The 19,616-nt window shown below is 39.8% G+C and overlaps 1 protein-coding gene across 2 annotated transcripts in view; it reads right to left on the bottom strand.

The window, feature by feature from the left end:
• scube1 (signal peptide, CUB domain, EGF-like 1) overlaps positions 1-19,616 on the bottom strand; it is a 138,438-nt gene that overhangs the window by 114,873 nt on the left and 3,949 nt on the right. For both annotated transcript variants that reach the window (XM_030719984.1, XM_030719985.1), the window contains exons 2-3: positions 19,268-19,390; positions 1,226-1,351 (exon numbers count right to left, since the gene is read on the bottom strand). In XM_030719984.1, coding sequence (XP_030575844.1) covers positions 1,226-1,351; positions 19,268-19,390 — 249 coding nt within the window. The remainder of the gene's footprint in view (positions 1-1,225; positions 1,352-19,267; positions 19,391-19,616) is intronic.

The following is a 19,616-nucleotide window of genomic DNA, read 5'->3' as shown; positions in this document are numbered from 1 at the left end:
ATAGAATCCCTAAAAGGAAACTCAAGGTCAAACTTTCATCATAAAGCTACTTTTTTTTCAAAATAATTAAAAAATGATTAATTTTCCTCCCTTTAGGAAAAGCTAATGTGCCAAATTCAATAAGCAGAAACTAATTGTTGCTTAATATTTTAAATGTTTGGCAGTGGAGTTATTGCTCATGGCAAAAAATATTTTCCCCACATTCAAGACTATTGACAGTGTTTGGTAGAGCAGCCAGTGTTCAAAATATAGCTCAATAGACAGTATAGTTTATAATGCCTGACCATGTTTGTGCATGGAGGGAAAATTCAATTCTGATGGCAGAGCTTCTTTAACTCTGCTCTATATCAGCTGTCTGAAAGTCATTCCTGTGAGGTGAATGCACAATTCAGCAGCTACTCTGCACTGCCAGCTGCTGCCTTAGCACTCAATCTCTCACCTAGTCTCTCTAAAAGTTTAAATGAGCTACAACACTTTCAAATACCAAAGCATATCCCAGCAAAGCCACATGGGCATCTGAGACAACTGTTCTTGTGTTTCTGACGTTATTCTGTGCTCATCAGTCAGCAGTACAGGACTGATGGGATCAAATGTGTCCACACAGTATTACATGTTGTGCAGGCCTGGAGAAAAAAATAGCAGTCTATCTGACTGCAAGTGGATCACAGAGCACTGAGGCTAAATGGCCTGATCTGTCAGTACTAAAGCACAGCCAGATATCTGCAGGAGAACTCTTCAACCGTGAACGCCCTCCCTTCAGTACAGAGAAAAAAGCATAAAACAGTACAAATCATGGAAACCCTCCAACTGATGACAGAGGGACTCTGCAAGAAAGGCAAGCTGAGCCAGACAGGCTTAAGAGGTACAAAAACAGAAGCACACACACACACACACACACCTTGAGCAAAGGCAGACAGCAGACAGATATATAGATTACCAATCATGCACTAAATATGCATGCATACAGACACACCCAAAATACTCAAGACACTCAGCAACACTGAGACTAAATATTGAGTAGGGATAGAAATCTATACAGAATTCCCATAAGCATTAAAAATACTTTCAATTTAATTCAAGTGATGTATGCCACAATCCAATTAAGTATAACTACAATGAGGCAAAAATCTCTTTGTAAAGACCATACAAACACTATGGGTATGTGGCTATCCTGTTACAAGACAGACACACACAGGACAAGGATGTACTTAAACTCCTCACTTACCCAGACAGTTGTGTCCATCGTGGGCCAGCATGAAGCCATCGTAGCACATGCACCTGTAGTTGCCCGGTATGTTGATGCATTCATGGACACAGCCCCCATTGTAGTCATTATCACATTCGTCCATGTCTGATGGAGAGCAGTGGGAAATGGGTTACATGTAAACCGCATTAATAATTATGCTTTTACCTCTTTGACCAAGCTGGTCTGAAGGAGGCAAAATTAATTACAGAGTAAGCTGACAAAGAAGCTGAGTCAGAACACATTTTTTTTAGATAGTTTTAGCAGTTTACTTAAAGTAAATCCATGTTAAGAAGTAATGCCAAAATAAATCACTTGAAAACACATTTTTTTTAATGTAATGTAAACTTGAAAAATGAGCAGTTTAATGAATAAAATATTATTATTTGAGGGTAAATGTAGAAGGTATTTTTATTAGCACTGTGAGTCAAGTTTCAAATTTGCTTTCCATTTGGCAGCTCTGATCAATGACTCAAGTGCACTCTGTGTACTTAAAAATCTAATCAGCTTTGTGAGCGAGCTTTCACTGACTGCCACACCTCGTTACATGGTCTAAACTGAAACTGGAACCCTTGAAACTTTCAAGATTGCATAAAGTCTGGAAAAAGTTCCAGGTAACAGTGTTATTGCATTATTATGTTAAAGCTGCTTTATGTGGGACTATGAAGTACCTGCCAATTATTAATCACCTTTTTACTGCAACTTAAAAAAAATGAGACCGTCCTTTACATTTTTGGTTCCTTATAACAGCTTGTGGGCTGATTTCTCTTTAAAGGATGTAGACCTGGATTTTCCATGAATGTGATGTTTTATGCTTGCTTCCGAGTGCCTCGGGTCTCACTTTACTTTTTTCCATGACATATCGCTGCCCTAGAATGGATTTTCTTAGTGCGAGATATCAAGTGTTCAGCCTGAGTAACATTGCCTTTGCTTCACGAGTCTCTACTCTGCTCCATGATGGCAGTGAAACAGATCCAATGTGTTTTCCTTGATACTGTGCTAAAATTACACATATACAGTTTATTAGATTATATATATATATATATATATATATATATATATATATATATATATATATATATAAATCTTTAGGGAGCAGGAAATCCATGGGGGGGGGGGTACCTTAGAAAGTCTCTCTTGAGACATCAGAGTGGAGCTCAGGAAGGGAGTAGTTGGTTGGGGGATGTTAGTGAGTGTTTATTCATCTGGGGATAACCACCCACCTCCATGCTGAGCCAGCAGAGGTTTTCATCGGAGCAGCTTGCAAGTGGTTGCCATGCAGAGCCACTTAAACAAACAGTCCTCCCCCTCCGTGTGAACAGCAGGAGATCCGCCATAGAGCGAGGAAGACCTAAGCCCACATCCTCCTGCTCCTTCTGTGCGAAGGTTGATACAGCATAGGTATATGTGCACTCTGATTCCAGTATCCAGTCTGACATTACTCTATCAGTCTATGGACCTTCTCTTCCTTGAGCCAACTAGGATGCCACCTGGATGGATACAAAGTCATGTGGAGCATTCCATAGTCTGTCACCGTTCCATAGTTCAGCATCTCATTCTTCACTCTCTTCTTGTGTCCCTAATGCCCTCTCAGCCTTTTTACTTACTCTCATTTCATTCTGCTCCACTGCTGCCTTCAGAATTCACTTACACACCTTCTAGATTATTTGCCTCTTTGCATATTTGTCTGTGTACCCTTCAGTCTGCCAGTGTGTTTGACAGCTGACATCAGTGAAGATATTTTAACACTAAATTCACTGATTGCAACCCCACACACCTTGAAGGTGTGATAAAAAGATCTCTCACACACACACACACACACACACACACACACACTGTTGAAATGTGAACTGTTTTGATTGATGGGTGGAAGTCAGAGGCACCATGCAGAAATGCAACATTTGCACACAGCAATGGTTGACATAAGTGCAAATGCAGTGACATGGCTCTACATGTCACATTTAAGTTACCCACTGAGAAATACCTACTCAAGAAACACAAAGGCACTGCAAATCTTGGAAATTCTATCTTGCATGCAGTAAACTGTGTCCATATGCACTTTTACCAGTGCAGAAATAAGGATTTACAAATCAGCTCCCAAAAACAAGATACTCAACTATTCACTTTCTTTCACAAGAATGATGCTGTGATGTTGGCTCAAGTGATCAGTTTGAGGAGTCTACAGTCGCATAGACATAAACATGAAAGGATCCTCATCAGAGACATTTCACTTGGTTTGAAACCACTATGACAAAAGCCAAATCACTGCCATAATCTGCACCATGAAGCATCACAGACATGTTTACCAGAAGCCAATTATGTAGGCTAACACACACAAGAGCTTTTTAATTCAGTTTGTTTGATCTCTGACAAACTAACCCCATGTCATATGTAGTTCATGGACCGCTACGATGTGATTGTGATTATCTGAGAAGATTAATGGCATTGCCTTACAATCACTCTTGTTATATGAAAAGTTCACCAGAGCCCTGTTCAAAACTTTAAAGTGACCAAAGGGCTTTAATTGAGTTGCATGTGAGCAACAACACACCAAGTTCATTTTAAAGGGGAAGAAAATATAACAAACACCCCCACCACCCCCAAAAAAAGTGGAATTGTGCTTTAAAGAGCATGAGCTTTGTGTATAGAAACTCCTCACAGCCATCACTGGTTCATCCCAAAAGGCATTTGCAACTAATTACACTGAGCTTGAATGGGCGTCTGTTTGGGGAAAGGTTGTTTGGACACTTTGCTGTGCTGCCAGCTCAGATGGTTTGGTTCAGCATGATGTGGCACCTCCTTTGTTGTCTGCTTAAGGGAAAGGTAAAGACTAAAACTAAAGTTGCATACAGGGAGAAACAGCCTCACCAGTGTGTGTGATCAAAAAGCTGCAGGTGATTAATTGGTACCCGTACTGTTTCAAACAGCCAGACTGAAACTATATTTGTGCTAAGCTGGCTATACTTGAAAACCCATCTATATGAGCATTTAAATGCACAGTGCATCATTTCTGGTGGGGCATAATAACATGAAATAACATGGAAATAGGAGTTGCTTTTACCAGTATTGCAGATGAAATTCTGATATGACTCTTGTTCACAGGCAAGTTAATGTTTATGTTTTATTCATTTTTTTTATTCTAGTTAAACAGATGCAAATAATGCTTAACATAATGCAAAATTCTAAATTACCATTACATGAGTCATCTACCCGTGCAGCTACTGTTGCTAATGCTATGTTAACAGTCGTGGGGCAGCTCAGCCCTTTTACCTGCTGTCTATTTAAAAGAGCATGTCATCCATCTTTTACTATTTTTAAAAGTTATGGGAACTCATGAAGGTATGATGCCATTGACAATGAAAATAAAACAGAATAAAATTGTGGACTTTCCTACATTAGAACATTGTTGGAAACATTTGTAATAATAAACACAAGTCAGCTGAATATATAACACCAGTCTGTTTGTTTTAGAATGGATCTACAGTTTGTGGACAAAAGTGCTGGGGCACCTACACATTACACTTAGTCAGGCTGCTTAGCCATAGAAACACATGGGTATCAAGTCATTTTGAGTCAGAAAGAAAATGATGTGATGTGCCTGAACACTGATCTCACAAGGTTACCTCAGATACTGCTAATTGTTTTGTTTGCTCTTATCAAAACAGTAATCATCTTATTTTTTAATAGATCCATCCATTTGATCACTGATCACTTACTTTCTCTGCTTAATTCCACCTGCTCAGAAGTCTTTGATTCCATTGCTCCTCTCACAACTAGGAGTCTAAAACCTAAAACTCAGCCTTGATTGAATAGGGCCCCCAGAGAACTCGGACAGGTGTGTAGAAAAGCTGAACAAAAACGGAAACAGGATGAACTTCAGGTGTCTTTTGGTGTACTTACAGAAACAAAGTATTTCTCTGAGACTGTCTAACAATCCAGCTAACTTCATTCAATAGCTTCATTCTGGGTGTGTGGCTGCAGATTTTAAACATGTTAAACATGCAGATCCAACAGTTTTATCCAACTTCAGACTGATTTCTTTCTGCCTTTTCTGTCTAAAGTAATGGAGAAAGTTGTCCTTCTTCAGCTCCAGGCCTTTGTAGATTGAAATGATATGGTATTTCAGTCTGGATTTAAAGCACATCACAGTATTGGAACTATGGTTTAAAAGTTGACCCCTTAACTATTACTGGCTCAGGAGATTTTACCATTTTAGTACTATTAGATCTGAATGCTGTCTTTGATACTGCTTTTAATCATGAATCCTGGTTTCTCGGCTGCAGCCCTATGTCAGAATCAAAGGGCCTGCACTGGAATGGTTTAAATCTTATTTATCCAATAGTTTTACAGTTAGGCTGGGGGATACATCTTTCTCAAAAAGCCTTCTCTTATGTGGAGTCCCCCAGGGGTCCATTCTCAGCCCAGTTCCTTTGTTCAATTTATCTGCTCCCCTTGGGCTCTTTTTTTTTTTTTTTAAATGGGATCTCATTTCATTGTTATGCAAATGACTCACATATTTACCTGCCACTGAAACATACATCAGTGAGTACTCTGAAAGCCTTAATGGACTGGACATGGAGGGCTTTAAATGTTTGTCCATTCATCTGTTTCAGAGACTTTGAGAGCGCTATCTATGCCTTCATTTCATCTCAACATGACTGTAATTGTCTTTATTCAGGTGTCAGTCTGTCACTGACTGCAGCTGATCCAAAATACTGGAGCATGATAACGCACGCACACACCATAAGGAGAACAGGGATGACAACACGGCAAAAGACAGAGGAAAATGCAGGTAATATATACACACACAAAGTAATGAGACAAGAGGAAACAGCTGGGGAGGACAGGTGGACACTAACGAGACAAGGGAAGCAAACACTGAACACAACACACAGGGAACAGAAGACCACCAAATTAAAACAGGAAGAGACCAAACATGCAGACTTGACACAACACAGGGATTACAACTAAAAATAGAGCATACAAGATGAGGTACGATGACACAGAGGGACAAAACAGATGGTGGAACACAAAGATGCAGGGAAGTGAAGAAGAACACGGAGAAACAAGAATGAAATACAATAAATAAAGCTGTAAGCAAACTTAGAAACACAGCAGAAATACAAAAAAAAAAAAACAGAACCTCACAGAAAAAACACAAAACACTGGGGAAAAGGTCCAGGACCATGACAGATGTCACTTGATTATTTCTGATGTACAGCACTTTGGTCAACAGCTGTTGTTTTTAAATGTACTACAGAAATAACCTTGACTTGACTTAGACAATTCAATCTTAAGTCCAGAATATGATCAAAAGATACTCCTTCATGCAACACGCTGCTCAGCCTCATCTAGTCAGCTGGCTACAGTCAGTGATGAAGCACCAAAGAGGGGAGTGAACGAGATAGTCATTCAAACACACAAAACACACTTTGTGCTCATATTTTCCTGAACTAGAATCAACAGATTCAAACAATAGAGGTAGAACCCTTATTTAAAGCACAAGCATATACAGTACTGACAATTCAACTAATTTGCTGTAACTCTTCTGAACTTCGGCTTGTTGTGTAAGCATTAAGTGTTCATATGTTTGTTTGACAGAGATTAGAGGGAGGTGGGAGGCTATGGAGAAGGAGGAGGAAGGCATTTCATTGGATCTACTTTCCCTCAAACGGTGCCACTTCCTGCCCCTGAGCTGTTGTTGACATCTGACAGCAGTGCCCCAACACGGACCCAGTGGCTGCTGCTTCCGCTCACATGCACGCATTTTGTAATTACTCAAGAAATGTTTATGCTCCATGTCTCATCAAGTGAATTAGGCGCCTTTGCTGATGGACCTGCAGCCCCACTCCCCCACCCTCACACTGGACAGACATTCTGAAGGGCACAAGGAGAGGGGAGGGGAGGAGAGGGTGCAGCTTTCATTTAATGTAGGATGTCATCTGGTTTCTAAATTGAATCTTTAGATACTCTGTTTAATGAAACATAACGCTATTTTCATGACAACAATTAATAAACAGGTCAATCAGAGGTGTGATTTAGTAAGGCAATGTACTGAAGGGAGAAATGACACACTGTAATTGAAATATGACAGTTATGGGGATTGATCCAAAATGCTGCAGTGACAATACTGACAGGGACCAGAAAGTGAGAGCATATTTCTGGCCCCCTGTTAAATCCAGAGTCAAAAAATCCTTCTCCTCACATAAAAGGTCTTGAATAATCAGACCCCATCTCATCCTAAAGACTTCATAGTACCATCTCACCCCTTCCCTTTGTTCACCAGTACTTTGTTCTCAGACCGCAGGCAGGGTCCTAGGGTATTTAAAAGAAGATTGGGAGGCAGAGCCTTCAGCTTTCAGCTCCCAGCTTGGATTCAGGAGACAGACACCCTCTCTACATTTAAGATTAGACCTAAAACTTTCCTTTTTGATGAAGCTCATAGTTAGGACTGGATCAGGTGTCCCTGACTCTCCCTTAGTTACACTGCTATAGGCCTAGGATGCTGGGAGGCTTCCCATGATGCACTGAGTGTTTCTTCTTCACTCACCTCTTTTCACTCTACATGTTAATCATTAGTTATTATTAATCTCTGGCTTTCATCTTTTGTCCTGTCTCTCCCCCCTGGAGGTTTTTTCCTGTTAAAATTGAGTTTTTCCTTCCCACTGTCACCAAGCGCTTGCTTGATTGTTGGGTTTTCTCTGTATTATTGTAGGGTCTTTACTTTACAATATAAAGCACCTTGGGGTGACTGTTTGTTGTGACTTGGCACTATATAAATAAAGTCTATTTAAACTGATATATTTACTGATCTATGAGTTAGAAAATAAATTGAAATGCAATTTGGTGTTGTATGTGTGTTTTTCTAAATATGGCTTTAAAGCAGCACCATAATGAGTTCATTATGGAATTCACTGCAGCACCTTGATATGGTTAACATCATGAAAATTATTACAGATCAGAAATGCAGTAAAGAAAAAATATTCAAGCAGAGAGATGAGCAAGAGATGCAGGGACGGGACAGTCAGCACTTTGAAATTAGTATAAAATACATGGAAAATTCCTGTATCTGTCATTACAGCTTAATTAATCATATCTTTATCATAGCGCCATATGCTAACTCACTATATAGCAAATACAGGCAACTATATCTAGTGCCTAAAATTTGTGAAGACATTTTGCTCACAAGTAAGAAGAAATATGAAGTCTGAAGAGCACATGAATGCAATTAAATTTGTCAGTATACTAGAAAGAAGATAGCAAATCAATGCTATCATTCCCCAACTGGTCAATATTTGCCAGCTTGTTTTGCAACATAAATTGACTCTTGTAATTAATTACAGTAACAAAGGCATGCAGACTGGCACAACTAACAGAGGAATGGAATGGATTTGAACCTTGAAGAAGAATGTTTTAATTCTGTGTTTAAAAAAAGACTCCAAGTTGTTCAGAATAATTAAATCAGTTAATCCACAAATCCATTAATAATAAAAAATAAATAAATTCCAGGACAGGAATTTTCTAAATATTCCAATAAAGTAAAAAAACTTTGATAGTACCTGCACCAAATGAAAGAAAAACATTTCCATGTTCTGAAGTAACACAGACTCTTTTCTTGGGAAAAGGTAGAAAAATAAGCACGAATAAGACAATTAATATATTTTCATTTACTAGCAGGCCAGAAACATGTCTCCAAATAAGCAGCCAGCATGCCCAAAAGCAAAATAATTAGCTGTGAAGAAAGTCTATACAATGCCAATATTTTTCTCAGACACTGACGGAAACTAAAACAGAAACAAGTGGAGGCTAATGAAGAACATAAAGAATAGCTATAATTTATTTTTTTGTTTTGTTTTTCTGGTCCAGGACCCTGATGTTGTGGATACCAACTCACTGCCACTGCTTACAGAATAGTTGAATGGAATGAATCCCTCATTAAGTTTATTAGTTGCACCTGTGCTTTTATTAAAACTGTACAATCAACATTAAAACCACCTGGATTATGTACACAGTACTTACATAAGTACTGCCTGGGTCCACCTTGTTTCTCCAAAATAGGTTTGAGTCATCAGGGGGGTGTCCTGTAGTGTCTGAAGGTTCCAAATACTCTAACGTGGAAAACAAATCTGGAAACTAACTGGCCACAACCAAACCACCAATGAGAACATGGACACAGAACCTCTGGGGATGTTCAGATATGTTCCTCAAAAACATATCAAATTTCAGTGAATTTACCAGCATGCCAGAAACAAACAACACAGTTAGCAGCAAGCCTGTAAATAAAGTAAATGTAATTGTGACATCATAAAGCCAGTATTCCTCAGACACTGGTGGAAAGGCCTCATTCACACGAGCCTAGAGCCTGGCAACCTCTGACTGCTAGAAAAAAATGTTTATTGTCCAACTAGTTGGCAAGTGATTGTTAAAAGTTGCTGGCCGTCAGGTGAAATCGGTTGCAAAGAGTGTAATGCACCGAAAATGTCCTTGTGATTGCTTTGACCATTAGCAACCGATGGTTACCAGGGGTCGCTGACCACTTTCAAGGCCTGTGTGAATTGGGCTTTAGCAGTCGATTTTCCAGCAATTGTCAGGAACTTCTAGCAACTTGCCAACTGGTCGGGGAATAAACATTTTTCCTTCTTGACTGAACGTTGCCAGGTCTCTAGACCTGTGTGACTGGGACTAAGAGGACTGTCGATCCTTGACGGTCAGCTAGACAACTGCATCTGTGTTCTGCTGTATTAAATACTGTGTGGCGCGACCTCATTCCACCTTGACATGGATACAGGAGCTCTGGGAGTGACCTGTGTTGTTTAGCAGTAGACTCTTTAGGTCCTGTACATTTGGATGTGGGGTTCCCTGGATCTGACTTTTTCTCCCACTTCCTGCAAATGCTCAGTCAGATTTAGATTTGGGGAGTTTGGAGGCTGGGTCACAGCCTCAGGTTCTTTGTTGTGTTCCTCGAGCTTTTCCTGAACAGTTTTGGTGGCACAGAGGGTGTATGATTCTGCTGGGGGTGTGGCAAAGGTACATGCCAAAGTAACATCCACAATCCCAGCAGATCATTGCCACAAGATGACTGATTGTTCACTTTAAGTGTCAGGGGTTTTAATGCAGTAACTGCTTACCCACTGTAAGTCTAAATGTTTTTGTGAAAACCACCTGTGGGTTGTGTGCCTGTCGACTTGTTTTAGACTTCTGCTTCCCACTTGTGGCCAGAAAACAAAGAATGATGAAAGCATTACAACAGCCTAGAAAGCACTAGTGTACTGTAGCAAACTGTACCATCCCAATCATCTGCATCAAATCTAGTTACTATATTATGTAGAGGATGTATTTGGTTGACATCTGATGGCCAACTACTTTACAACCTAATGACTAAGGTGCAGAAAAGCAAAAGTCTTTACCTCTACATATTGATTTAAGTTAACAGACATCAGCAGTCATTTCTACCCGCTTGTGTCCCCAGAAATTAATGTGGGCTTATTCATGAAACTGGATGACAGGGCAAAACCAGAAACAACGTTTTTACTTTGTTTGGAAACCATAGCATGTCACAGTCTATGACTCAGGCTAAGACTGTGGTTGGATGCAAAGCCACAAAGCAGCTGCATGGTTATCGAATCAAGACCACTCATTTTGTTGGTACTTTGTCTTTCAGCTTTGAATATCACATGAATATAGTGAGCTAAACCATGTGTGATATAGTGTGGACTGATACAATGTGGACTGAAGGCTGATGCCACTATCAAGCAGTGTGGAATTTCTTTCTTCCACTGAGCTTTTCCTGAATGGCATTTCTAATCAACAAGGAAGCGAGTTGGAGATGTTGGCATAAGGCCTCAGTACGCATCTATATATAAAACTGGAGCCTCAGTGAATCTGACCTACTCCGCTGAGAGTGTGCATGGAATTGCAGATAGAGAGACAGGAAAGAGAGGGAAGTGCACGAACAGAATTGGTGATGGGTGGGATGCAATTCTGTGAGTGTGTATCTGTATGTCTGTAGGTAGCCAGTGAGGAGAGTGGCTGACTGATGACGGAGGTGCAGACACCAGGCAGACAATGGCCTAGTATTTGTCATTTCTCCGTCTTTCCTTCCCACCTGCTCTATCTCCCTCGCCATCCATTTTTCCCATGAGATGTCCCTTTTCTCTCTTTCTCTGGCTTTGTAAAGCAGGTCAGGTGTTCGTCATCACTGTGAAGTAGAGAGCTCTGAAATCCAGCATCGAGCTTATGATTTACTTCTTAGAGCAACAGAATGTAGTTAGAATTAGGCTTCTAGGCCACAAGCTCATCTCTCCCTTTAACAACAGAACTGTAATTCAGGCTGAAACAACCATGATTAATCTATTCAGTGACACTATGCTGGGCTAATAAATAAAATAGGGTTAGGGTTAGTAATAAAAGGTAACCATACGCTATTGTTTTTATAGTTCTGCTAATCTGTGGACGGATTCAGTCTGTTCCAACATTGTGTTCAGCATTTGTTAGCTTCAATTTACAAGTCGCACAAAGAATCTCAGTACAGGAAAGCCCAGATATTTTGGCTGCTAGAATTTATTTTAGTATATATTCCAGCTCACAAGTGCAAATGCCGCTGTCCATTTGTGCATGCTGCAAAACATTTGACAGTAAGTCTTCATGGTAAATGCCATATTTTGTGAAGTATTCTAATTTCTGCTGCTAGAACTGACATTTTCCTCTAACTAGCTGCTTTGGCACACAGATTAAACTTTGGACTTAAAGGCTGCAGCTAAGACACAGTTACAAACACACACACACACACACACGAGAGAGAGTGAAGATGGCTTAAGCTTTGGTGTCAAAACACATAATGAGAGGGACAAGCAGAGGCTTCTATTGAGCACAATGTGCAGCCTTAAAGAAGACCGATCAATTAGCCTGTAGGTTACAATTGCTGGTTAAACACTGGAGTGGATTTTGCAGTTCTGTGGCAGCCAGCCAGATCACTCATTCCCTGGACCATCAAACACTGAAACAACCGTGCTGAACCATGAAATGAATCTCAAAATCACACTTTTCCTTAAGAGATCATAAAAATATGAACTAATGTGATGGTAAGTTGCCTTTCAATAAGAATATCATCACTTGTCATGCCAAAAATATAATAAAATATACAAAATTAAAAAAATATTAGGTATCTTTGTCATTTGGGGGATTTCATACTTTTAAGATGATTATTTTGAAGTGGAAGTGTTTCTAATCTCCCACAGCTCATAGATTTTCTATTCCCCGAACTGTGAAAATACAGCAAAGTTTCTTTTATTCCCAGTGTTTCATCTTCTCCCAGTCCTTTGAATGTTCACATTTTAGCTTGGTAAACCAGTGCAAAATACTTAATGATCAACAGCCGCAGTTTTGTTAGACCACTTGTTAAAAAAAAAGAGACAGCTCTGGCCCCATTCTGCACATTCACATGCACACACAAGCACATGTGCAGTTAAGCAGGCTTGAGTGATACACAGCTTACCCCACATACTCTTCATTTTACAGCACAGGGATAAAAGTTCACATTTTTCCATAACAAGCCAGCAGTATCAGCTAATGGAAAAGTCTACAGACAGGGCAGCGTTCATAATCACTATATCAAATTTCAGTGGCAAGCATTGTCAGAGAAGCACATTTATTTGAGAAAATCACTCCTATGTGACACAGTACTGATGAGAGGAGAATTCAAGCTAGGAGATATGAAGAGGAACACCCGTGGTCTACTGTCTGGGGGAAAATCACTGTGGCTGGGATGTGATCCTTCTGAGTCCTGCGTAACTATTGGGTAGACAGGCACCTAGCAGCAAAATATGGCCTGGAGCTGCTAATTTGTAGTGCAGAAGTGTAGCAAAGAGAGACTGAGTGCACAGGTCATCTCCCTTGGTCACCAGAACTCGAGTCCCAGCCATTACAAAAGCACAAGAGTGAAAGGTTTCTCAGTGTGGCGCAACACAGGCCACATCCCTATGGAACCTCGAAATTGCACCATAGTTATGGGATCATCTACACAATCTATGCTTTTGTTGGTTCTTTACATGTATGTACATTGATTCCAACTGCACCAGTTTTCAATATTTAGTTGAACTTCTGACCACACAGACTGTTTTGATCTTGAACATGGGCCTGACCCAGCAGATTTCACATTTGTTTTGGTCTGAAAAACCAAATCACTCTGCATTGTTACTTTCTTTGGACGGTTGTTTATCGCTTGACAAACTTTCTCAAAACTAAAGAATTTTTCCAGTAAAATATTGGCAGGTGTTTTTTATCAAGAAACATCAAGGTTTTCAAGAACTTTGGACACGAGGTCAAACTCATTGTGTTTACAGCACCGTTGAGTGTTTTAGGGTTAGACCCTGATCCAAATGTTTTGATAGTGTGCATTTGCTGAAAGAGACATAAAAAATTACTTTACTTCATTTATTTTAAAATTGCAAAGTTCTCCAGCAGCTTAGGCTGTAACTGCAACATGTTCCAGAAACATGCTGCTTCTGAACAAGTAAATGTGTCCAGGAAAGTATAGCTGGTAGTTTACATTGCAAGATGGTGCCGTGCAGAGCCACGCCGTCAGGAGAGGCAAACCAAGCAACTGCTTGTCTTTGTAGGTTCTCAGTCAAACCAACTGTCCTTACATCTTCTAAAGCACTATGCAGTGTGCTTCCATGAATCCAAAAACCCCTTATGTAAGGCTCATACTCACTATCCTATTTTAAAAGTTCATAGGCAAAAATTAAAGGACAAAACCACATAAAGTGTCTCAGTAAGTTGTTGGGCTACCACATGCTGCCAGAAAAGCTTCAGTGCAAGTTGGCATTGATTCTCCAAGTGTCTGGCACACTGCTGTAGGAATAAAAGACAATTCTTTCAATAATCTTCCCTCATTTGGTGATTTAAAAGTGCATCAGTCTGAAATCTCCGATTGTAACGTTAGTTTAAAATCTGAAGTCTAAAACCCATTTGATCTACAGCAAAATCTATAGCATATGATTCCATAAGACATCATAAGACAAAGGAGATGATTTTGAACAATGCTTATTTCCAAGGGGACAAAAGAACCCAAATCATGCCAGCAAAATGCCCCCATACAGAATGACAGATCCACCAACTCCCCGGGGGTTAAAGGTTTCTCCCGTCCCTCCTCTGTAGCTTGACAGTTTTTTGTTTTGTTTTGTTGCCCTGGTGTCAGTGAGTTAAGAAATACCGCTGATGACTTTTCTGAGGAGATAAATTCTGTCTGATAGCATAATATCTCAGGGATGTTTATATTGATCACCACAACACTGAGACGTGATGTGAATAATGACTGCGCTCCCTAATAGCAGTGGCCTGCTTTGCTGCAAAGAGTGCAAAGGAACAACTTCAGGAACTAAAAAGGGCTCAGTTTACTTTATAATGGACTTACTTTTCACAGGAATATAATGCAATGGAGCACTGTTTTCAGACTGAGAGACTACTACAAGTGCAGACAGCTCAGTCACTCTGCATTGAGAAAACAAAGCTTGCATCACAGCCACATTTCAGTAGTTGCCAATTATATTTCAACCCACTCACTGAAGTTAATGTCAGAATATGACAGTCATGCAAAAAATAAAATAAAATCAAAGCAGAATGGAGGAAATGGGTTACTTAGACAGACCCTGACTATGGCTATGGCAAATAACTATATTTTGTGCCAATATTTCTACAGCATTTCCCTTACTTTCAGTACAGGCAACAATATATTTTGTTCTCAAGACATCCCTATTTATATGGATGCCTAGTGCATCTGGAGGTCTTTGAATAAAAATAGGTGCTCTGGACCTGGGAAAGATGACAGATGAGAGATAACAGTCTGGACTATAATAAATTTCTTGGTCAATGCACTTCTAAGAAATGAGGAGTAGCATGTCTCTGACAAGCACTCGTTTTGGTCCAGTTTTTCATGATCCTCTGCATCTTTTACTAGACTGCTGAGTGATCATTCACTGATATGGAGTGATGCTGATAATAAAGATGACGAGATGACATGAGCGCTGCGGAGAGCGAGCACAGAGGCTCTGTTGCTACCAGGTGTTTCCAGGAATAGCAGAGCCACTAATGGCGCTTGCCAGCAAAGTGGCCCATAATGCCTGTTGATGGAAAACAAAGCCGGCCAATTAGAGTGCCCATATCTAATCACTGGGGTCAGGGGTCCACTCCCATCCACCATCTGTCTTCATTTAGCATCTCCGTCACGAGCTGTTGCTTCATTGCCAGGGAAGAGTTCAATAGATCTCAGAGTGTACAGTTTGGAGGCAAAGGGAGGAGAGTGTGTAGTGAAGTGTGTCTGACACATATACACAGTGAATAGTGATAAAACCTAGTTGACATTCAAGGTCCATCCAAGCGTAGTGCACTTCACAAACATGCACACACTGATTCAAATGCATCTGTATGAAGTGATGTAATAAAAAACAGCTGATAGGACAGGTCTGCTCAGACAGCAGGTTTATGAGCGGAAGATCATATCCTTGCAAAGTCTGAGCCCCCCTTGCTGTCTCGATCCAGAGGACAGAGAAGTTGTTGTCATTCAGCACGCCTCTTTGAGACTATCTGAGTGTGAAGTGTAATAAATTGCACACATATGAAAGCAGAAAAGAAGACAGAGCTGCAACTCTAAAGGGTCAGTTCATCCAAAAAAATGACATCATTGTGAGATAACAGTGTGCACTGATAGCAGAGAAAAGAGTTTAAGGGAAACAAGCTGTTGTGCTTAAACTTAGCCTCTCCAGAGAGAGGCGCTCATGGCACTTAGCATTTTATTTTAAAAACTTAAGCTTGCTCTTGGGTTTTATTATTAATACGCCACTATAGCCATTACATCACTTCCTGTTAGAAGTTAAAAAACTAATACTATTAACATTACCCAGCATTCAGCTTAGTTTTTCTAGTTGCTTGTGCCACTCTTACATGACTGTCCAGGCAAGAGGAAAAAAAGCCACAAAGTTGAAACCCATGAGTTTGTGTCCTGAGTGGTACTATTATTTTTTCATAGTATTTAGATTTATTGATTTTTCTTTTGTCTTATTTTGACAAGACATTATTAAGAGTATTATTATTTTGTTACAGCCCTATATAATTAATGCTTTGGCTCAGTTTGGCATGTTGGTCATGAGTTTCACCGTGTCTCTCGTCCTGGTGGTGGTAGGCTCTGGATGGAAGCTGCACCCTCGTTTTACTCTTACAATATTTTATCACATTTTCACTTGTGGGGTTTCCATGGACGCCTATCTGGAACCCGCTCGGCTTATTTATTAGTATCAGCTCCCTTTGTGATATGAATGTGAATGATTACTGCTAGTAGGAATCACTTCTCAGTGGAATTTAAGATAGTGCTAGCTAGTAGCTGACAGATGGTTTAAGAAGAGGTTAAAAAAAGAAAAGAAAATTGGAAACACAAAGACAAGACCCGTGCTCTTATGGTTTGTATTACAGAGAAAAAATAATGCCCAATGGAAAGCTGGTACCATGAAGATCATAACTCTATATTTTGTTTATGGCATTTATGGGACGTTTGAGGACATGTAGCTGTGTTAGTTATGTATGCATTAAGGGAAGATTGTATCCAATCCAGTAACAACAAAAGCAGTAAAAATAAACATAATTTTTTTACTCACAAAATGTGAGAAATAACTAACTGCCTAGTTAAAACCCATTCCTTAACCAAATATTCCAAAACCTCCTAAGATCTCCTTGAAGTGCTTGGAAAAATTCAAAATTCCCATCCAATTAAGAACACTACTGTGAGCTCCAAGAGCAACTAACAACACTGAGGACCTGAATGGAAAAATCATGTAATAAAGTTTGCAGTTTAGCTTGAACAAGTCAAGTTTATGGGTTGGGAATGGTGACTAAAAGAAGAAAAATCAAATTCATACTCAACTGACATTTTCATTCATTATAACCAAATTTATGCAATAAAATAGTAACATATTCTGCAAGGCAATTAAATCTTCTTGTGAGCAGCGTGGGGAAAAATTAGATGTTTACAGTGGTCGTGTGTGCGTATGCTTAAATAAATGTGTGAGAGGCTTACAGAGACAGAGAAAGTGTGTCGGTGCAGTCCGAGGCTCCAGCTGTTGTGCGCTTTGAGGCAGAAGTGAGTGGAGGTGTGAGCACACAGCCGGGTGCTTCCCCCTTCTCACCCTGACACCCTCGATAGTTCACTTCCTCTTCGTTAATTAAGAGAACCCTGTGGGTGTGGGGTGTGGGGTGTGGAGCATATGTGGGGGTTGCGAAACAGCTGTCCATTTTGCTGTTACATCAGAGGCCCAGTTCCTGCACTCAGATCTATGCAGATTTGCAATAATTACGGATTATATAAGATTATATAATTTTTATATAAGATTAAGTTTATACCTTATGTGAGGAGACTGACTGTTGCTACATGGGGTGTCAATGTCAGAGTATTGTTAATGGAATCTTCTGACAATTTTAAATAAATAAATATCAGTTTGCATATATGAGTTTGTATAATTTTTTGCTACATCCAGCATTTTTGTGCAATTTCTTCCTAAAAAATGTATTTGTAAAAATGCAATTTATTTAGGTTTTTTTAGGAATAAAAATCACACTGATGATGTAGAGGTCTCAGAAACTCACAAAAACTCATGTATCAAATATGATGCACTTGGCATTACAGGGTTAATATCAGGTATCAGCTGAATCCAGTATTCCATTTATATGATACCCTGAAATAACAGCTAGCCTTCTAAATATAGTTTATGAGCCAAATACTGAAGGTCCTGGTTCAAAACTACTTAGTTTAAAACCTTTGGTTATAGGCATATAAGGAAGTTTGAGGAGAATGTGACCTCCTGCAGCAGAGCTGTTGGAAGTACAATGACATTCTGCTCGCGGGTGGATGAGAGTGTGACAGAATTCCCACTGGAGGGTCATCCCATGCAGATCTGGCTGAGCAGCTTTAACAACCTGCTTCTTGAATGTTTTTCCATGAAAAAAGACCTTTAGTATTTCATGTGATCCAAGACATAAATCTATAAATAACTCTCATGTCAGTGTGACCCTAATTTTTACAGTGTGCCAAATGAAAGCAGATCTGGGGTTAATTTATTAGTTTATTAATTTTTCCTAAGCAAATATTTATTTGCCAAGTACTTGACATGTGACCCATAACAATTAATAAGCTATAAATGAGGTCCTGTTCAGCAGGGACATGACTGAAGAGGTCATTACTGGATGAACTCTAACATGACAGTCATAGGGGCTTGTCAGTGGTAATCGCTGTCGTGGTCCTCTGAAGCCTCCCAGCATAGAATGAACCAGTTCTCCTCCTGCTGCACTTTCTGGTTACTGTGATGCTAAAGCTTGCAGCAGATCTCCAGAACAAGACATTGGAGTTGGTACACATTCGACTGTGAAATAACATTTTCTGACAAATCAACTTAAGAATATCAAGGACTGCCACAATAACAGCCTGACCACTGAGCCAGCTGATAGAGACGGACAAGATGAGAATGTCAAGGTTTGCCAGTTAGCAGTAACTGAACTTTCAAATTAAAAGAGATGGGGATTTTCTCATTCTTGTAAAAAAGTGACAATTTCTAAAATAAGTCACTAAATATACTCAGACAGCAGTTGGTATACCTGGGCGATCTTCCCAAGCAAAGTCTATGTATGAGAAACAGCGCTTGGACACCTTTGTATTACTGTTAAATCAGTACAAACTGCATGTCAGGTGGTCATATAGTATCAGAAACCCCATCGCCCCACCACCCCCACAACTTTTCAGACAAATTATTTTTTTTTAGGATCCAACATTCAAGTATTTTACTCTTCTTTCAAAGATGCTTTTCATTTGTTACAATCAGTCAATTGCTTCCGGATGTGCTCTCAGTCTTGAAGAGAAGTAACTTGTAGATTTGCTTTGCCTCTGTATTCAAAACTGCTGGTGCATCCCTGCTTTAAACCCAGCTAGTACTAATTCTGCTTTCACTTGGATGGACCAAAGCAAGTATGATGAGGAATACTCACCCTCACACTGTTTTCCATCTCCCTTGTATCCTGGCTTGCAGATGCAGTTGTAGGACTTGGCAGTGTTCTGGCAGAGGGCATCAATGTGGCAGTCGTCCGAACCATCAGCGCACTCATCTACATCTATACAAACATAAAATGTCAATACCTAATTAGATCTGAGTCCCTTAATCAATTACCTCACAATTTTGTAGGTGATAATTGATGCATTGTTCTGATATGATCATCTTTTCTTATGTGTAGCCTGACTTAAAAGTTCCAATAAGTTTTGTACTAGGAAGCTGTTTGTTTGTTGCCATTTTTTAAAGCCATTTATTAAATAGAAAGCATCAGGGTTGAACTAGTACTT

The sequence above is a fragment of the Archocentrus centrarchus genome, chromosome 23 (genome assembly GCF_007364275.1).
Source record: "Archocentrus centrarchus isolate MPI-CPG fArcCen1 chromosome 23, fArcCen1, whole genome shotgun sequence".
Lineage (NCBI taxonomy): Eukaryota > Metazoa > Chordata > Actinopteri > Cichliformes > Cichlidae > Archocentrus > Archocentrus centrarchus.
The sequence above is the reverse complement of the archived record's forward strand: the minus strand, read 5'-3'. Positions and strand labels throughout refer to the sequence as shown.